The following is a 19,957-nucleotide window of genomic DNA, read 5'->3' as shown; positions in this document are numbered from 1 at the left end:
CTGGGACCTTCTGGAGGGGCGAGGTGCCTGAAACTGTGCATTCTTGTAGGGTCTGAAGCGCTGTGATCCTCTGCCCTTGGTTCTTCTGGGGGAGGAACGGTGAGGTCTTTTATTCCTATCTTCCGGAAGAGATTCGCCCCATTTGTTGGTTAACTTCTCCAATTCACTTCCGAACAAGAGAGATCCTTTAAAAGGCATTCTCGTGAGGTTTGCTTTAGATGTCGCGTCCGCCGACCAATTCCTTAGCCATAGTTGTCTTCTGGCTGCCACTACCTAGGCAACGCCCCTGGCTGAGGTGCACACCAGATCTGAAGTTCTGTCAGTGAGGAAACACGCCGCTGGTTCCATCTTTTCTCTGGACGTATTTGCGTCTCTCAAGAGTAGCAAGCAGGAACGTGCAACCAGTGCGCAGCACTGCAGTGTCATTGCTGTTGCGTCGAAGGCCTGCTTAAGGATGAACTCCAATTGTCTGTCCTGCGTATCCTTCAGTGCTACTCCTCCCTCAACGGGAATCGTTCGCTTTGAGACTGCACAGACCATAGCATCCACTTTCAGGAAACGCAGGAGTTCCTTGACCGCAGGTTCCAGAGGGTATAGGACTTCCAAGGCTCGCCCCCCCTTTGAAGCTGGCCTTCGGGGCATTCCATTCCAGGTCAATCAGTTCCTGGATGGCTTCCATCATAGGAAAGTAGCATGAGGCCTTACGAAGGGACACCAAGATGGGGTTCTTCTTTGGTTCTGCCATAGGGCCAGTGCCCAGAATACCCAGCGTCTTCAGAATCTGGGAAAGAAGGGCTGGTAATTCGTCCTTGTGGAGAAAGTGAAGCATGGTTCGGTATGGTTCCATCCCTGGAGGGATTTCTCCTTCTTCCAGGGAGTCGCTATCATCAGAGGTGTCTGTATCCCTATTAGGGAAGTTCTTGGTTAGGCGAGGCATGTCTCGAGGAATCCGAGTAGTGCCGGGAGGATCTTGTGCTTCCGACAGGGGTTGAGCCTGGTGCGCAGCAGGGGCTGGTTGCACCTGAACGAAGGTTTGCAGCCCTTTAAAAAATTCCACCCAGGAGAAAGTCCCTGGGTCCATGTTGATCCCAGGGGCGGTTAGAGTAGGGGCCCCCAGAGGTGCCGTCCTGTGGGGTGGCCGAGCCGGAGATACATAGGTACGGGGTACAAACATCAGTAGTTCTGGACCCCTCTCCCGACAGTAGGGGGCCAGGCTTTGGTTCTCCTTGGGCTTCTTCGCACTGCTGGCACAGGAAGGACTCCAATTCAGGTTGCGCAGCTCTTATGTGACAGGCTGTGCAAAGGGAGTGCCCCTTAGCCTTCTTGGGTGGTGGTGCCATTGTCTGTGCATGTGGAAGTCCTCAAACGTGGCTGTGTGTGCAGCTATGTGCACGGTCGCACTCAGTTGTGCGCACAGCTATGCGTATGTCTATGTTGGGTGCACACAAGTTAGGCGCATTGGCCGCCCGGCCTGCTCCATGCGTACCGCTGGTCGGGAAGGGAATATGGTGCCAATGACAATGCTAGCAAGATGGCGCCCCCCCCCCCCCCCAGAGGGTCTCCACGTGTGTGGACCCTTGCATCGGATCGGGGCCTAGCCGAACAAGGGCTGCTCAACCCAGTGTCCCTCGCCAGAAGATGCTCAGTACGGCTATTCAAGCGCTGGAGACTTAAATTTAAAGGTTTCTACATTACCTGGTCTCGGCGCTTACCGGGCAGTCTCCAGCTGCGGGGGGAGAGGGAAATACCTTCACTGCCGTGCTCAATTCTGCACCCGTGCCTTTCAGCCACCCTGGGGGCTAAGTCCACGCCGGGTTCCGGCTACCGGACCAAGGCTCACCTCTGAGGGATATCGAAAATCACCTCAGGAAATCTCGACTGGGGGAAGGATCCTTAGGTTTCACCGCAGGAGAAGCGGGACTCGATCTTATGGTAAATTTTCTCTCTTCTTTGTTCTAATTGTTACACTTTTCTAGTGTGTAGGATAGTGTCTGCATCTGCTGGGAGACTGAGAAATACTGGAAAGCTAAGCTTTCTGCACGGGTATATGTAGAGTGACGTCAGCTTTGAAATCTGACTCCATCTCCCATGTGCTAGCAGAAGAGCACAATACCCATTGGTCCTTAGTCCATCTGGCTACACGCTAGGAAAAGGGGCAATTGTCAATAGGTCGCCTGGATGCAAACCATGTGCACATTTTACATACATGCAGCTAATCTAAAAAGAAAACTATCCATAATGAACCCACATACTTAGAACCTATTTAACTAGACAGCGCAGCCCAGTGGGAGTAAAACAGTGTGCAAACATTTGAAAAAGCAAATGTATGCATGCTGTTTCTTTCCCACCCCAACCGAAATATACTCCTGAGAATGCCTTTTTTTTTTTTTTTTCAATAATCCATCTAAAAGCATGTGTACTATGTAAGCCATCATTAACTTTCAGTCGGATAGAGTGAGGATGGTTTCCGGACAACCAGTTTACCTGGGTAAAAGGTCTTGAAAAATGTATTCCATCTAAATTTGAATCATTCCTTAAATTAATCACTATGTGGATTTTTTTCCCTTTTGCAATTTTAGCATTTGTGAAAGATTACTACTACTAGAAGCAGAAAGTTTCCACTATCCGCAGAACAAATACATGACAAGCAGCGGCAGTGAAAGCTTTCCGGCACTGCCCTGTCAATGAACCTCTAAAGATAACTCCATTTCCCTATTTCAGTCTTCGGTCGCCACAATGACAGCAAAGAAGAGGCGCCAGGGTTTTAAGTGATGTCAGTTTTCTAGAGTGAATTAGATTTCCAACCACTGATATATTTCAGACAGGGAAAAAACAAATAACTTTCAGGAGGCAAGCATTTTTCAGTGATAAGAAAATTCTAGAACGAAGAGTGATGGCAGACTAGGTGGATTCATGTGAACAATGTCTGCTGACATCTTCTCCATTTCTAAGTCGTGCTAAATGGGGGTAGATTCAGGAGTAACATGAAGTATTTCTTCACAGAAAGGCTGGCGGATACATGGAACTGCCTCCAAAAAGAGGTGGTAAAGGCAAAACCAGTACCTAAAGCCAAGTAATATGAGATAAGTGCAGAGGATCCTCAAATGTAGGGAAGCAAGGTATGCCTGGATATTAAATGATACAGCATCAGCAAAGGAAAACAGGCAGACTAGGTAGGCCTTCGTTCTCTCTCATCACATTCTTTTTTTTTTTTTTTTTTTTTTTTATCAATTTTAACAAAAATTTACAAGTATCCACTTGTTAGGAAAAATTACAATGTAGTATAGTAAATATAACAATTATCATCATTATTGTAAATACACTCACAAGAAATAATATAAATCTACATTGTTATATAATAAAAGAAATATGGGAGTGAGAGAAGCAACAAAAGAGTGTTATCTAATATCCATAAACAAATAAATCAGAAAAAAGACCTATTTGAACAGAGGTCACAGCAATTTACTTCATTCCAGCTCAACATTGGAAAACTTTAGGGGTGGGAATCCAGGAACGCTCTTAAATGGGACGGTTCATAGTACACATATTGTTGCTGCTGATATTTCAAATAACATTTGCAAGGGAAACGTAACTGAAATACTGCTCCTTTTTGTAAAGCCTCAGCTCTCATTTGCAAAAACAATTTCCTCCTAACCTGGGTTGCTTTAATTAAATCAGAGTAACACCATACTTTATAACCATGAAATAATACATGCCTATTTCTGAAAAAATATCTAAACACAGTATTTCTATCCATCAGAAAAACGAAGGAGACTAAAAATGGTCTCCTTCTTGAGATTACTAATTCTTGCGAAGTTTGTAATAAAGCTGAAATATCCAATGATACCACAGGTTCCTCAGGATTTGTTTCTGTATATGGAAAATAACAGGCTTTAGTTATTACAGGGGCAATACTTTCAGGCAGTTTTAATACCTGCAGAAGATACGATTTAAAGAGTTCCATCGGAGAAATATTTTCAAAAACTGGAAAGTTCATAAAACATAGGTTATGAGCTCGCAAGCTATTCTCTACGTTTTCAAGCCTTCTATTGGTAATCTTCTCCCCCTGTAGAATAGTATTTTGAACTTTATCCAATTCTTTTATCTGGTTTTCCATTTCTCCTATTTTCTTATTTTTTCTTCAACCTCGTTAACATTAATAGTAACTTGATTTTTAGTCTCTTGCACTACTCCACTTAAAGTCACAATAGATCTTTCTAATGACTGTAGAGCCGCCCATATAGTGGTCAAAGTTACTTTCTCACCATTCAGCATTCCCTTCTTCACTCCTCCTAATTCCAATGAGGTGCCTGCAACCAACTCTATGTCTGAGGTTCCCAGCGTTTCAACTGACCCCAGCCTCTCTACTTCACTCCTCTGATTAGGCTGGGTCATGGCTTGCTCAAAGATGTTTTTTTCCATAGCTGTTTATCCCTGCAGGGCCGCCTCTCCCGTACCTCAGGTTCCACCCATCGGGGCTACGGCCTCCTGACTTCCTCGTTCTCCTTCAGGGCATGGTGGAGCCGGCCTGTCTGGACATCCGGTGCTCAGCGATGTCTCAGGGGTCATAGGGGAGAGCACACGCTCTACTGCTCTCCCCTCAGCGACCTGCTCACCCGGCGTTTGCTGTGGCACTGCCGCGAAGAAAGACCCGATGCGAGGCTGACCTTTGTTCTTTGGAGTGGAGGTAAGATCCTCCGTCCTCAACCGCACTTTCCTCTTAGTGTGAGACATAATATTGATGGGGTAATCTTATTCAAGAAAGCAAATATACAGAGCTCTTCGCGGCACGTCTGTTCAGTCGGCCATCTTAGCCTCTCCTCCATAGTGGGTTTCTCATCACATTCTGTGTTTTTATATGAATGCTTCTGCAGCTCTGTGGCAATGCACTGAGCCATACAAATTCCCTGTAATATCATTTTGGTTTAATTTTAAGAATGCGCTAGGCTATTATGTGTGTGTGTCTGCCTGAAAATTACTTGCATATTCAAGCATTGAATCTAGGATTTTTCAGATGCGATAACATGCATTCCTAACATTGTTTGCTTTTTTCACCTCATCATAACATATTTGCATATAGTAACATAGAAAATTATGATAAAGGCCATTTAGTCTATCTAGTGTGCCCCGTTAATTGAGACTTATTCTCTAGTTCTCTGCCACCTTAGATAGATTAGCATACAGATTCCCATTGGCCAAATTAATTCCAGCTCCCTACCCCCTCCCCAACCACCTTCCACAGCTATCCTAAGCATGTCCTTCTGTCATTTCTTCAAACATCACTTTCCTTAATCACTGTCAGGCCGATACAGTAAGGACGCAGTAGAAAAAGTGCGGCAGTGCCGGGCGCACCCGCGTTTGCCGCACGCAGAGTCCAGATCACATACCGCTCGATACAGTATTTAAATGGCATGCAAATGCAAGCTGCGTCATCCATTTTACTGTATAGAGCGCTATACAGCACCTATACAGTATCCTAGGTGCGCTGGTACCTGTCATTTAAAATGACATTTGAAATGACAGGTACCAGGAAGTGGATCCCAACTTAAAGCAAAAGAAAAGGATCAGAGAAGTATCACCCGGCCTAAACTCTTGCCTGCCCAACCTAAAATCCAACGCACCGGGAAAGCCACGCTTCAGGATCGGGCAAACTTTCCCCCAGCCCCCGCTCACCTGCCCTGGCCGCGTCCATGGGTGCCGGTCTCCGGAGCACCCCCAGTCCTCTCTCCCCTCCTCCCGGGGACAGCCGGCGGCGAGAGCAAGAGCGGCTTCAGCAGCCCGGGGCATATCGGGTGCTCCCCATGCGAGGCGCGGCTTCCAGCAGCCCTCGCCGGCGATGGTGAATGAGCGCATGGGCGCTCGCCGTGACCTCGGACGTCCAGCCAGGCGCTCAGGTCACGGCGTGCAACGTCCGAGGTCACGGCATGCACTCATGCGCTCATTCACCATCACCAGCAAGGGCTGCTGGAAGCCGCGCCTCGCATGGGGAGCGCCCGATCCGCCCCGGGCTGCTGAAGCCGCTCTCGCCGCCGGCTGCCCCGGGAGGAGGGGAGAGAGGACTGGGGCTGCTCCTGAGACCGGCACCCATGGACGCGGCCAGGGCAGGTGAGCGGGGGCTGGGGGAAAGTTTGCCCGATCCTGAAGCGTGGCTTTCCCGGTGCGTTGGATTTTAGGTTGGGCAGGCAAGAGTTTAGTTATGGAGGTTTAGAGGTTATGCTTGGAAACAGGTCCTTCCTTCCTGCTCCGGAGCTGTCAGGCGCCCGCACGGGAGACCGGCATCCATGGACGCGACCAGGGCAGGTGAGCGGGGGCTGGGGGAAAGTTTACCCGATCCTGGCTCCTCTAAAGGTCTTGTCCCGGGGGGTGAGGGGGTCGTTTGCCCGTGAAATTTCGTCTCTCTGACCTGACGCTCCACGCTAACGCAGGGGTAAGGGTAGGCGGTAAATTAGCAGGTTAAACACGCGGCAAAACTGCAGGTTAAAAAGGCGATAATCGGGGCGCACATTACTGTATGGGAGGGAATAGCTAATCCGATCATTTAAATATCATATACATGCCGCGGGAGGAAAGGGTTACCCGTTGATTTAAAGAAGCGGTAAGGATGGGTTAAAAGGGATAGTGAATCGCGGGTTGGACTAACGCGGCCAAATTGTGAGTAGAAAGTGGGTTAGAAGCAGGGTAACCGCGGCCGCGTTTTACTGTATAGGCCTGAATGTTCTGTCTCTGTCCCAAGCATTTCCAAATTATGTCATGGTCTTGCTCCACTTTTAGGCCACTCCAAGAATCAACCACCCTCCCAGTAAATTATTAATTTTCTGTTTCCTCTATGCTCCTCTCACTTCCTCCATCACTCAACTTTCCCCTGCATGGAAGACTTCACTAGCCTCACCTGGTCAATTAATTGTAGATGGACAGGAAACCTACTGACAATCTATTATAAGGAGTACTTAAACCACAGAGAAAAAAAAGTAAGGCTCTTTATCTCAGATAAAACAAAGGAAGCAAAACACAAAAAGAATGCACAGAAGAATTCTGAAACAATGGTCCAGATGAGACATGTGTGTATTTAGATTACACTCAATGAGCCTAGAACAAACTTCATTCTGCAAAATGACTTTTTAAATAAGCCATTGAACTGGTTATTGTGTTCTTAAAAATTTTATATCTGACTACAATGGCTCATTGATGTTTTACGCTAAAACCTTAAGATTATTTTAAGAAAGTAATAAAAGAAGAAAACTAAAAAGTCATTGAAATGGGGTGTTTTTTCATTAATTGGTTTGAAACCAAGCACACCTTCTATTTAGCTGATCACAAAACAAAGAGAATACAAGTACTACTTCAAAAGTCATATTTCTCTATACAGAGGACAAGAAGAAGCATGTTAACTTTTCACTCACCTCATCCATCTCTTTTATGTAAACTGGCTTTTCCTCAAACCCAAGAGGCATTGGTTCCGTGGCCGGAATCTTAACTTCTTCAAACATTTTGTTATTTTCTCTCTCAATTCCTTCAGGTAGAAGAAGCTAGAAGATATGAACATGAGAGAAAACACTATTGGTAAATAAAAGTACCACACACAGTAGCTCAAAGATAACCCACTAGCAGCAGCTTTGTATAAAAGAAAGCAAAAGTTGCTTCCATGTCACAGATGTTCTCTGAAGACAGAATTTCTCTGAAGACAGAATTTTACCAATTACTATGATCACGCTTGGTGCCAATCAGAGAGATATCCCAGATCTTTCTGGACAAGCCTAAAAGCCCGAACTCTAGCAGCCACGACTATGTCATCCCACCAATGTACCTCCCACTACCAAAACCCTTACTCCTCAACATCACCTCTAATAACTCACTGCCATAAATGTGTACATTCTTTAACAAAATACAACAGACACATAGAAATTGGATAAAAAAAAAGGCCACAGCTTTATTGAATATATATATATATATAATTTTAAACCAGTACCCAAGCCAAAATGGTAATTGCCAAAAAAACAGGCTACACCACTACCTCTGTTGCTCGCCATAACCACAAAGCAAGGCAGCATCGAACCAGGGCCCCCCCGCCTCGAAGTGTATGGAGGACAACATGCACTACTGAAGGCGACCTGGACCACATCCGAAACACCCCCACCAGTCCGGGTACCCCCTGCGACATTACCATGCAATTGTATATTAGTCATCTTATGACTAACATGTGCTAACTGCATCATTCACATATTACATCATGCATCGCTAGCTAACACTCAATGCTCATGCACAAGCTGTAACAGATACTAACAGATGTTATTCTCGTTAAACTGAGTCTAACTCTTCAACATAATCAACATTCAGCATTAACAATCATGAAGCTTTCTGATGCACATACTGTTAATTAGGGTGGAAAGGTGGGAAGGCTGGCCAGGAACAAAGAGGCCGAATGCTCCTTGGTTGCATCAATTTAAACAGGCGGTGATGTCATGAGCAGGCGATAGCTCTCCTCCCTCCCCCACCCGACCGTGTCATTGTTGATGAAGGGCCAAGGGAGGAGAGAGAGCCACACCAGGGTCGGGCTGCCACTCACAATGCACGGTTACAGGTGGGTTCTGGGCATTGGGCAGGAGCCCTCGTATAGCAAATGTTGCTTACCTGTAACAGGTGTTCTCACAGGACAGCAGGATGTTAGTCCTCACATATGGGTGACATCATCAGGATGGAGCCCAATCACGGAAAACTTGTGTCAAAGTTTCCAGAACTTTGACTGGCCCCTACTGGGCATGCCCAGCATGGCACTCACCCTGCAGCCAGCAGGGGTCCCCCTTCAGTCTTATTTAATAGCTACAGGCAGTGCCAAAAACATAAAACAACAAAACGTTACGAACCCAACACCTTGGGGCGGCGGGCGGGTTTCGTGAGGACTAGCATCCTGCTGTCCTGTGAGAACCCCTGTTACAGGTAAGCAACATTTGCTTTCTCTCGGGACAAGCAGGATGGTAGTCCTCACATATGGGTGAGTACCGAGCTGAGGATGTCCGAACATGCACCAAATGTACCCAACGGCGTGCAACAGGCACAACTGGGGTGAAATTTGGTAGAGGACATCCTGAACCCCACTGGGCAGGCGGAAGGGTGTTGGTACGTCACGTTGGAAATAGGTTATGCAGGACAGACTGGCCGAAGATAGAATCTTGTCTTCCGGCTTTGTCCAAGCAATAGTGAGCTGCGAAAGTGTGGAGAGAACTCCAGGTGGCAGCCCTACAAATGTCAGGAAGCGGCACCGATCGTAGGTGTGCTACTGAAGTCGCCATGGCCCTCACAGAGTGTGCTTTAACACGGTCTTGGAAAGGAATGCCTGCTTGCTGATAGCAAAAAGATATGCAGTCCGCCAACCAGAAAGAAAGAGTCTGCTTACCTACAGGGTTGCTCTAGTTTGTTGGGATGGAAAGAGACGAATAACTGAGTACTCTTCCTGTGGGCAACTGTACGGTCTAGGTAGAACGCTAGAGCCCGTTTACAGTCGAGGGTATGCAGAGCCTATTCCCCTGGGTTGGAGTGGGGTCTGGGAAAGAAGATAGGTAGTATGATGGATTGATTAATGTGAAACTCCGAAACTACCTTAGGCAAAAATTTAGGGTGAGTGTGAAGTACCGCCTGGTCCTGCAGGAGTTTAGTGTAAGGCGGATAGGTGACTAGGGCCTGTAATTCACTAACCCTGCGGGCTGAAGTGATAGCTAAAAGAAAAATATTTTAGGTCACAGGAGTGAAGAGGTTCGAAGGGTGGTTTCATGAGCCGCCCAAGAACCAGATTAAGGTCCCAAGAAGGGGCCGGAGGACGTAAAGGTGGCTTGATATGGAGTAAGCCTTTAGGAAAACGAGTTACGAGGGGTTGTACTGATATAGGGACATCCTCGACACCTTTATGGAAGGCGGCAACCGCACTGACATGCATTCTGATGGAAGAGGTCTTTAGACCTGATTCCAATAAATGCCAGAGATAGTCCAAAAACCTTGGGATTGGACAGGAAAAGGGATCAAGGGATTGCGAAGAACACCATGATGTATACCTTTTCCATTTATAGGAATAAGACTTTCTTGTGGAAGGCTTCCGTGAAGCAATCAGGACACGAGAAACCGAATCTGAAAGGTTAAGTGGTTGAAGGATTAACCTTTCAACATCCATGCTGTCAGGGACAAGGCCTGAAGATTGGGATGGTGTAGACATCCGTCGTTCTGAGTGATCAGAAGCGGGTGCGTTCCCAAGGGAATGTGCCTGCGGATGGAGAGATCCTGGAGTATGGGAAACCACACTTGGCATGGCCAGTGAGGTGCTATCAGGATCATGGTTCCCTTGTCCTGATGGAGCTTCACGAGAGTCTTCGAGAGAAGAGGAAGTGGAGGGACTGCATAAAGCAGACCGGCTGCCCACGAGAGGGAGAATGCATCTCTGGGATGAGAGCGCTCGCTCCGAATGAGGGAGCAGTAATTGTCCACTTTGTGGTTCTGAGGGGACGCAAAGAGGTCTATTTGGGGATAACCCCATTATTGGAAAAGAGAGGTCGCTACCGAGGGGTTGAGCAACCACTCGTGTGGTTGGAAGACACAACTCAGTTTGTCTGCCAAGACATTGTGTACTCCCGGCAAGTAGGTGGCCCTGAGGTACATCTGCGCAGCTTCCTGACACAGAAGGAAGGAGCCTGTGCCTCCCTGCTTGTTGATGTACCACATGGCCACCTGGTTGTCCGTCTGAATCAGGATGACTTGATTGGAAAGGCAATCCTGAAAAGCCCTGAGAGCATATCGCATCGCTCGAAGTTCCAGGAAATTTATCTGGTGTTTGGCTTCCTCTGGAGACCAAAACCCTTGTGACTGCAGATCGTTCACATGAGCTCCCCAGCCAAGGTTGGAAGCATCGGTGGTGAGAATGAGTTGAGGATCTGGCAGATGAAAAGGCAGTCCCTGGAGGAGATGGTTCTCATCTTTCCACCAGGTGAGAGACAGACGGAGTGCGTCGGTGATGTGAACAATGGTTGACAGAGGCTAAGTCGCTTGAATCCATTGTGACCTCAGAGTCCAATGTGTGACTCTCATGGCCAGGCGGGCCATTGGTGTGAGATGGACTGAGGACACCATGTGTCCGAGAAGGACAAGGAATTGTCGAGCTGGTGCTATATGTTGAGACTACAACTGGTGAGCGAGAGAAACGAGGGTTTGCACTCGTTGATGAGGTAGAAAGGCTTTTGCCTGTAAGGTGTCCAAGTCTGCCCCAATGAACGACAAGGTTTGAGATGGGACTAAATAGGATTTCTCGTAATTGACGAGAAATCCTATTTAGAAATGAGAGTGTGTAGGGTCAAATCCAGGGACTATCGAGCGGCTTGCTGGGTTGGGGCCCTGATTAACCAGTCGTCTAGATAAGGGTAGACGTGAACACCTTCTTTCCCGAGAAAGGCTGCGACAACCACGAGACATTTGGTTAAGACTCGTGGTGCTGATGCTAGGCCGAATGGAAGCACTCGGTATTGATAATGCTTTGGGCCTACTAAAAACCTGAGATACTTGCGATGAGCTGAAGCTATCGCAATGTGGGTGTATGCGTCCTGGAGGTCCAGAGAGCAGAGCCAGTCTGCTCTTTGTAGAAGAGGTAGAAGCGAGCCCAAGGTTACCATCTTGAACTTTTCCCGCTGGAGGTACTTGTTGAGGGCACGTAGTTCCAGAATTGGACGAAGCCCCCCAGATTTTTGGGGGATCAAAAAGTACCGGGAATAGAACCCTAGGCCTTGTTGTGAAAGAGGGACGGGTTCTATTGCTCTTAACTGGAGAAGAAGGGAAACATTCTGCTCCAGAGGGAGAGAGTGGTCGTTTACTCTGCACGCTTGTAGAGGTGGTGAATCCAGTGGAAGAGCAAGAAAGTTCAGGTGGTAACCCTGAGCAATGATTGCTAGCACCCATTGGTCGGTTGTGATTGATTGCCACATGCTGTGAAAATGGCCAATCGACCTCCCACTGGTATGGCTGGCAGAGGGATCAGGCTGCTGCTCTCCAAGGGAACATCAAAAACCTGAAGCAGGCCCCGGCTGGGGAGCTGCTTTTGGCTTTTGCTTCCGGGGCTGGCGGGGCTGAGATTTCTGATAAGGCCTCATAACTCGGGACCTTGTTGGTGGAGGATAGTACTTCCTTGGACAGAAGAATGACTTCTTAAAGTCCTTCTTCAAGGGTTGTCTAGAAGGGAAGTCGGAAGGTATAGATGAGAGCTGTTTGAGGGTCTCATGATGGTCCTTTAGTTCAGCAAATATTTGCTGAATCTATTCACCGAACAGATTATCTCCTATACAGGGCAGGTCAGAGAGCCTGTCTTGTACTTCTGGGCGAAGGTCAGAAGACTTGAGCCAGGCTCAGCATCTTGCCAAGATGGCAGCTGCAGACACTCTAGTAGAGGTGTCGAAGATATCGTAAGCTGTTCTTATCTCATGCTTTCCTGCTTCAAACCCCTTGTGAACAAGGGTTTGAAGATGTTCTTGGAATTGGTCAGGCAGGGTTTCAGAGAAGTCCTGTATTTGATTGAAAATGACCCTGTTGTATTGGGTCATATACAGCTGGTAAGAAGCAATCCTGGAGATAAGCATGGCCCCTTGGAACACTCGACGACCAACATTGTCGAGGAACTTGTGTTCTTTGACAGGAGGGGTAGAAGAGTGTGGTTTTGTCCTTTTTGCTTTCTTTTGAGCTGATTCCACCACAACTGAGTGGTGGTCAAGCTGAGATTTTTGAAAGCCAGGGGCTGACTGTACCAGATAAGTAGTGTCAGCCTTTCTGTGTACTGGGGCAATGGATCCAGGATTTTCCCAGTTCTTTTTGAGGAGGTCAAGAAGAACTTGATGAATGGGAATAGAAGTGATCACCTTAGGGGCATCCACGAATTGGAGAAGCTTCATCATTTGGTGCCTATCATCTTGCTCCGTCTGAAGTTGGAAAGGGACCAATTCTGACATTTCCTTCACAAAATTAATGAAAGAGAGGTCCTCTGGAGGAGAACGCTTTCTACTTTCAGTAGGAGAGGGAGGTGAAGGTAAGTCATCAGTGTCTGAAGAAGTATCATCACCCCAGGTGTCATAAGGATCGGTAGGCTGACCTGTAGGACGAGAAGGGGGTTGGATACCTGAAGGCCCCGGCTGAGGCTCCGAGAAAATCAAAGGAATCGCCGGGGGCACCGTGGATGGCTTAGAAGGCATCGGTGCCGGTATCGAAGGCATCGATGGCGCCGATGTGCGTATTGCTCCCGATGAATGAATCGGTGGCGAGGGACGACATGGCATCGATGGCTGAGGCAGAACTCCCGAAAGAGGGATGCGAAACGGTGTTTCTCCTCCCGATGAGGCTGTCATCGGGGAGCGCAGCGGAGCCATCGGAGACCCGGGAATCACTGGTGGAAGGGCAGTCATGAGCGCCTCCATCCGGGATAGCAGCGGTGCCAGCACTGCCGGAATCAGGTCGGTGACCGGTTCCACTCTCGGTACCAATGTCGGTGCCAGAGGGACCTGGAGCCGTTGCATCGCCATGTCGATGGACTCCTGGACCAGCCAGTCCAGTTCTTCCCGGAGGCCTGGGGCAATCAGCTCCAGCTCCATGACGGAAGAGGGAGGCTGAGGCACAGTCGGAGGGACCACCTTTACAGGCGGAATCGCGACTCCCAAACCCCGATCGGGTGAGGGTTGCCTTGATGTCCCGGTCGCAGGAGTGGTCGGTGCCGTTCCTGGATGGGGCTTCTTCGATGGTGGCTCGGACGGTGGCTCGGTCGATGATTTCGCTCCCTCGACGGTCTGAGACTTACGATGCCGATGGCGGTTTCTCCCTTCGATCCCCTTGATCTTGAGGGGGAGAAACGGGAGTCGATGGCCGTGAAGACGTCAATGGCGGGCGGTCACTGGACGGCTGTCGATGTTGGTGCGACTTCGACGGTGCCGGTTCAGATGACGTCGATGCGATGGACGGCGTCTGGGTGTGAGGACGGAAGAGGAGTCCCATCTTCTCCATTCTGGCTTTGCGACCTTTTGGTGTCATGAGGGCACATTTGGTGCAAGTCAGGAAATCATGCTCACGGCCTAAGCACATTACACAGACTCTATGAGGGTCTGTGATCGACATGGTGCGAGTACAGTCCGGGTACCGACGAAAACCCGACACCATGGCCATAGAAAAACTCGAGCTGCGGTACGGTCAATGGCCAGTAGGCCGCAAGGGCCAAACTCAACGGTAATCGACGATAAAAACTTACCGGAGTACCGCGGCCAGAGAAAGTTAGAGGAGGGACCCCCTGTGGGGCAAAGATAATTTAAATAAGTCCGTGAGGAAAAATTCCTGTCAGGAATGTTTTCAGAACTCCTAAACCGCGAGGCTACTGCTGCGCGGAAAAAAGAAGACTGAAGGGGGACCCCTGCTGGCTGCAGGGTTAGTGCCATGCTGGGCATGCCCAGTAGGGGGTCAGTCAAAGTTCTGGAAACTTTGACAGAAGTTTTCCGTAATTGGGCTCCATCCTGCTGATGTCACCCATATGTAAGGACTACCATCCTGCTTGTCCTGTGAGAATAACTCTATCAGCCATGACTATACTGTCGTCCCATCTATGTCCCCCCCCCCCCTTCCAAATCTCTTAACCTCAACTTCTCCTCTAATGCACAGGAAAAAAAAAAAACATGAGACACCACTGCAGCCTACCATGCGGTAAACAAGAAAAACCTGAGAACGGGACCTAGCCAAAAGGCTGCTCACCCGCCAGGCTGCACACGTCCCCTATGCTCCCTTGGAAGTGAGAACATATGGTGGATCAACGTGCCAAGCATGGAGACCGGAGAAAGGCGGAATCCCTACAAAACTCCCCTCCTGTTTTTCACTCCTTACCTCGGCAAAGCCCGTCCGGGCTAACAACTAAGTCCACGCCAGCTGAAAACCAGCTACCAGATCAAGGTACTCATCTGAGGGAGGAATCTAAAGATATCACCTCAGGAATCTGACTGAGGGAGGGACCCTAAGGTATCACCACAGGAGAGCAGGGCGAATGAATTTCCTTCTTTTCTCTTTTTAAAACTTTAAGCAATCCCCAGAGGGAGATGCAAGACCACTATATGCTATAGATGGAGAATACTGGCAGGCTGATGTTAGTGCAGGGAGTATATATTCCGTGATGTTAGCTTTGCTCCATCTCCATCTGATGGTAGAGGTGTATAACCCACTGGTTCTGGGTCCACCTGTCTGAATTCTTAAGAAAGTTAAGCATACTTTCTATGAACTTTAGTCCACTTATGTAGTCCACTTATGTAGTGACATGGCCTAGAGAAAAAATATCAGAAAATCAAATGACAGATTAAGGTAGAAACCTGACACTACTTTAGCCAGGAACTTGGGATGTAGTTAAAGTACTACCCTATTATGATGAAATTTGTTATAAGAAAAATAAGTCACTAGAGCTTAGAGCTCACTGACTTTGTGGGATGAAGTGACCACTATCAAAAATGCCATTACTTGTCTGTCATATTCTGATTGTGAGATAACATGAGGGGTCCAGATGATGATTCTTGTCTGCCAGGCCATTCCCCTTTCCTGCTAGTTATACTGCTCTTAAGGTCATCTCGTAAAAGATGACCCAGTTCCACATCTGGACAGTTTTCCATCAAAGAAAAATGAAGCCTGTTCTTCCCTGCTTGTTCAGATAGAACATGACTATCTGGTATCACTTTGTAGGACGACGATTTTGTTTGGAGTATCCCCTAGTCCTTGTACTATCTGAATAAGTAAATAACCTCTCCCTATTTATCTGTTCCATCCCAGTCATGATTTTATAAACCTCTACCATATCTTCTCTCAATCGTCTCTTCACCAAGCTGGAAGCTGTTTAGCGTCTCTTCATAAAGGAGCTCTTCCATCCCCTTAACAATTCTGGTCACCCTTCTCTGTACCTTTTTAGTTACACTACACATTTTTTTTTTTAGATGGGGTGACCAAAGCAATACTCAAGGCATGGTCATACCAGAAGCATTATAATAATTTCAATTTTGTTCCCCATTTCTTTCCAAATAATTCCTAGCATTCTATTTCCTTTTTGAACTACAGCTTTGCAATGAGCTGAGGATTACAATTTACCATCCCCAATGGCACCAAGATTCTTTTCCTGATTCATGATTCCTAATATGGAACTCAGCATTCAGTACCTATACGTAAGATTATTTTCCCTATATACATCATTTTACACTTGTCCATATTAACATTTCATCTTAAATGTAAAGATACCCAGCCCTTGGCTGTAGCAAGGTTGTTCTGCAGTTCCTCAGTCTGTTTGTGTTTTAAGTGCTTTGAATATGTTAGTGTCATCTGCAAATCCGATCACTTCATTCAATGCTCCCTTTTCCAGATCATTAATGAATAAATTAAACTATCATCCCAGTACAGATCCCTGAGGCAATCCACTATTTATCACCGTCCATTGGAAAAAGGGACCATTTAGCTCTACTCTGTTTCCTATCTTAGCCAGTTTCCTAGCCATAGTAAGACCTTGCCTCCTATCCCATGACATTTTAGATTCCTGAGGAATCTCTCATGAGGGATGTCATCAAATACCTTCTGAAAATCCAAATGCACTATGGCAACTGGTTCACCTTTGTCCACATGCTTGCTCACACCTACAAAGAATTTTTAAAATAATTGTTAAGGCACAACCTCCCTTTGCTACATCCATGCTGACTACATGGCAAACATGTTTTAACGAGTATGTAAATTTTTCATTTTACCCGGCACTGATGTCAGACTCACCAGTCTGTAGTTATTTGGGTCACCCCTGAAACCTTTTTGGCTACCCTCCACTCCTCAGATAGAGAGGCAGATTTGAGTTCCTTTATTTAGCTTGTCAACTTGCTCTAACACCTCTTCAAGATTCACAATGATTTGTTTCAGTTCCTCCAAATCATCATCTACAAAGAATAGTTCCTGTGTGGTTATATCCCCAATATCCTCCCCAAAAAGACTGATGCTAAGAATTAATTCAGTTTTTCTGCTACAGCCTTATCTTGCCTTAAGTGCCCCTTTTACCCATTGGCCATCTAATGGTCCAACTAATTTCCTCACATATACTTGAAACAGTTAATATTAGCTTTTGCTCCCATGATCCTCAAATTCTCTCTTGGTCTGTTGTATTAGTATTTTACATCTTACTTGTCAGTGCTAACCCATGGGAATGGTATGATCCAGTCTCCCCTATAATGGGATGAAAGTTCAGCAAGTGGTGTACTAACATATGACAGAATTCCAGAGTCTTCTCAAGGGCAATGGTAGAGAGCTGCTTTAAGTGCTCTGCTAAGAGGAATATTGCTGCCAGAATGCCAGACATTAAGGATGCCACACAAATCCAGATGCACTATGGGACTCATAAGAACCCCTAAATCCCCTCTCTTTTGTTCAAGACACTCTATAACCCAGAGGTATCTAACTCCATTCCTCGAAAGTCATGAACCATGCTAGTTTTCAGAATAAACTTAACATATTTATGGGCAAGTTTTAATATCAAGCATATTACAGATAAGTGCTGAGGTAGAGTCGGCTGGAATACCGAATGAAAATGTTTTCCTATGAATACTTAATGAAAGTGCTTTGAGAGTTTTTTTTCTGATAAAGTAGAAAATAAAATCTGGGTAAATAAGCAATAAATGCCAATGTAGATTTATCAAGGATAACTTGAAAACCAAACTGTTATCAGCCCCTGATAACTAGAAACAGACATGCTCTACCTAAATGCAGCCTCAAGCAACAGGACTGACATCAGGAAAGGCTGCTTGTGGACAAGTTTTACCAGTATCTTGGACCATGGGATTGGTGAGTATATAGTACCTGAGTAAGAGCATCCCTGATCTACCTTTAATCAAGCACTAATGGAATGGGAGTAAAAAATTTCATTTTTGGAAAGGTGGCCAGACGCTAGCATAATGAAAGATCTAATCGTATGGTCCACCAAAAGGACATCCCCGTGTCCTGGAACCTGTTGTCCAAAACTTGAACTAAACTCATTGGGAGGTCTGCATTTCTATCACAGAAGAGCAGGAAGGAAGCATCAAAGTATCAGATGCTTGAACTGTAATGTAATTGGTGTGCCAAGCAATTGTCAACTTATTTTCTGCTTCAAAGAGTTCTAATGACTGTACCAGGGTTGGCCTAGTAGGGAAACAGATATGCTTCATGACTCTTTGCAAACTATTGCCAATTGAGCAGAGGATGAAAAAGAAAAGCATGCTTAAAGATGCCAAAACATCTAACTCAAAAGCTAAACATTGATAGCACAAATCAAGAAGAAAGGACAAACATTTGCCAAATATAGCAGGAGTCCTGGAAAAAATAAAAGCCAGCAGATGTCCAACCTCTCAGGTGGATGATAAGAAACAAAGTGACCACTGGGTTGCAAGAGCACAAGAACTTACATGGTAAGGTTCTTTATGTCTTTCCAGGAAATTCTGAAATAGTCATCTGTTTGGCACCAAACATGGTTGCATAACCAGTTTGTGCTACCAGATAAAAATGCTCATCTTCAGAGAAAACAAACGGACACTGTATTTCATAATTTTAAATCAAGACAAAGGACTCAGCACACTACCCATGAGGATGTTTTTAAATCTTAATTCCTGGTTCTTCTGATCATAGCCTTATTTGTTTTAACCATTTTCTTAAATTAAATTCCAAAGTCTCTTATTTCTCCTGTTGAATTAAATAGACTGTAAACTCTACAGAGCAGGAACTGACTCTTATTGTATTTGTACATTGCTGCATATGTAAACATAGTAATGTCGGCAGAAAAGGACTAAATGGTCCATCCAATTTGCCCAGCAAGCTACTCATGATACGATCTGCCGTGCAAGATATCCCCATGTTTCTCTCAAGGGTAGCATCTGTCGCTCCATGATAACCTATAAAAAATTTCCTGCTAGCAACACGTTTACTGAGTTGTGAGCCTTTTTGAAAATTCAGACAGTAGTGCTTGATGTGCTTTGCTTATGGACTTGGCCACAGAAGCAGCCCTGTACTTTTTCCCTTATGTTTGTATATCAGTACCCCAGACCATAAAACTTTGGGCTCATGTTTGTCGCCATCTGAATCTAATTCCTCCCCCCCCCCCAAATATCAAAGCGATGTTGCTGATGTGTCAAAAGCAAAAGGGCTTATTAGCAAGTTAAGGGCAGTAATATATGCCTTCTCTTTAGGATAATAATTGCTGTTCTGGGCAGGTTAAACCCCCCCCCCCCCCAATGCTTATCTGTTCCCCAGACCGTAAAAGTCAAGGCCCTCTTTAGCTGACTCCAATTCCCCTTTTCCCTCTGCCACTTAAGCAGAGGGGCAATGTTGCAGTTGCATCAAAAACATCAAGGCTTAATGATTAAGGATAGTAACCGTCATACTAGCAAGTTACTCCCATGCACCCTTTTCTTCATTTCTATCCTCTAGCCTTTAGGGATACACAGTGTTTATCCCATGCCCCTTGTCTAGTAGCACTAAAGAGATAAGCAGTAGTAATAGAGATATCAATTGGCAAATTCAATATTTAGAGCTAAGCCAGTAAGAAAACAAAAATTAGCATACAAATGTGTAATTAATTGCTACCAGTTCATAATAGGCTCTGCAACAAAGTTACAAAAGAACAGTAATTTTCATAACAAAATTAATGGATTTTGATTAGATTGGATTTCTACAGCAGTAAGACAACACAAAGACTAAAAATGATTTTCCTACATGTACTATGTTATGAAATGAATGGTTTACTTCAGTTATTAGACAAAAGACCCTTTACTGGAGAGAAGTTTTGACTTAAAGCTGATATGTTTCTCAAAATAATTAGACAAGGAAAATCTACACACATAGAAAAACACATAATTAACTTTCAAAAGACAATTCACATGTCAATTCTTAGCACAAAGTACTTGGTCAAAATCAAAAACGTGGGAGTAAATGG

The 19,957-nt window shown here is 46.0% G+C and overlaps 1 protein-coding gene across 9 annotated transcripts in view; it reads right to left on the bottom strand.

Moving 5' to 3' along the window:
• Positions 1–19,957, bottom strand: part of ASCC3 (activating signal cointegrator 1 complex subunit 3) — a 1,498,074-nt gene that overhangs the window by 1,227,341 nt on the left and 250,776 nt on the right. For all 9 annotated transcript variants that reach the window (XM_029595363.1, XM_029595357.1, XM_029595354.1 and 6 more), the window contains one exon: positions 7,401–7,526. In XM_029595363.1, coding sequence (XP_029451223.1) covers positions 7,401–7,526 — 126 coding nt within the window. The remainder of the gene's footprint in view (positions 1–7,400; positions 7,527–19,957) is intronic.

This window comes from Rhinatrema bivittatum, chromosome 3 (genome assembly GCF_901001135.1).
Source record: "Rhinatrema bivittatum chromosome 3, aRhiBiv1.1, whole genome shotgun sequence".
In the NCBI taxonomy this organism is placed as follows: Eukaryota; Metazoa; Chordata; class Amphibia; order Gymnophiona; family Rhinatrematidae; genus Rhinatrema; species Rhinatrema bivittatum.
Note: the sequence above shows the minus strand (reverse complement) of the source record. Positions and strands in the feature narration are given on the sequence as shown.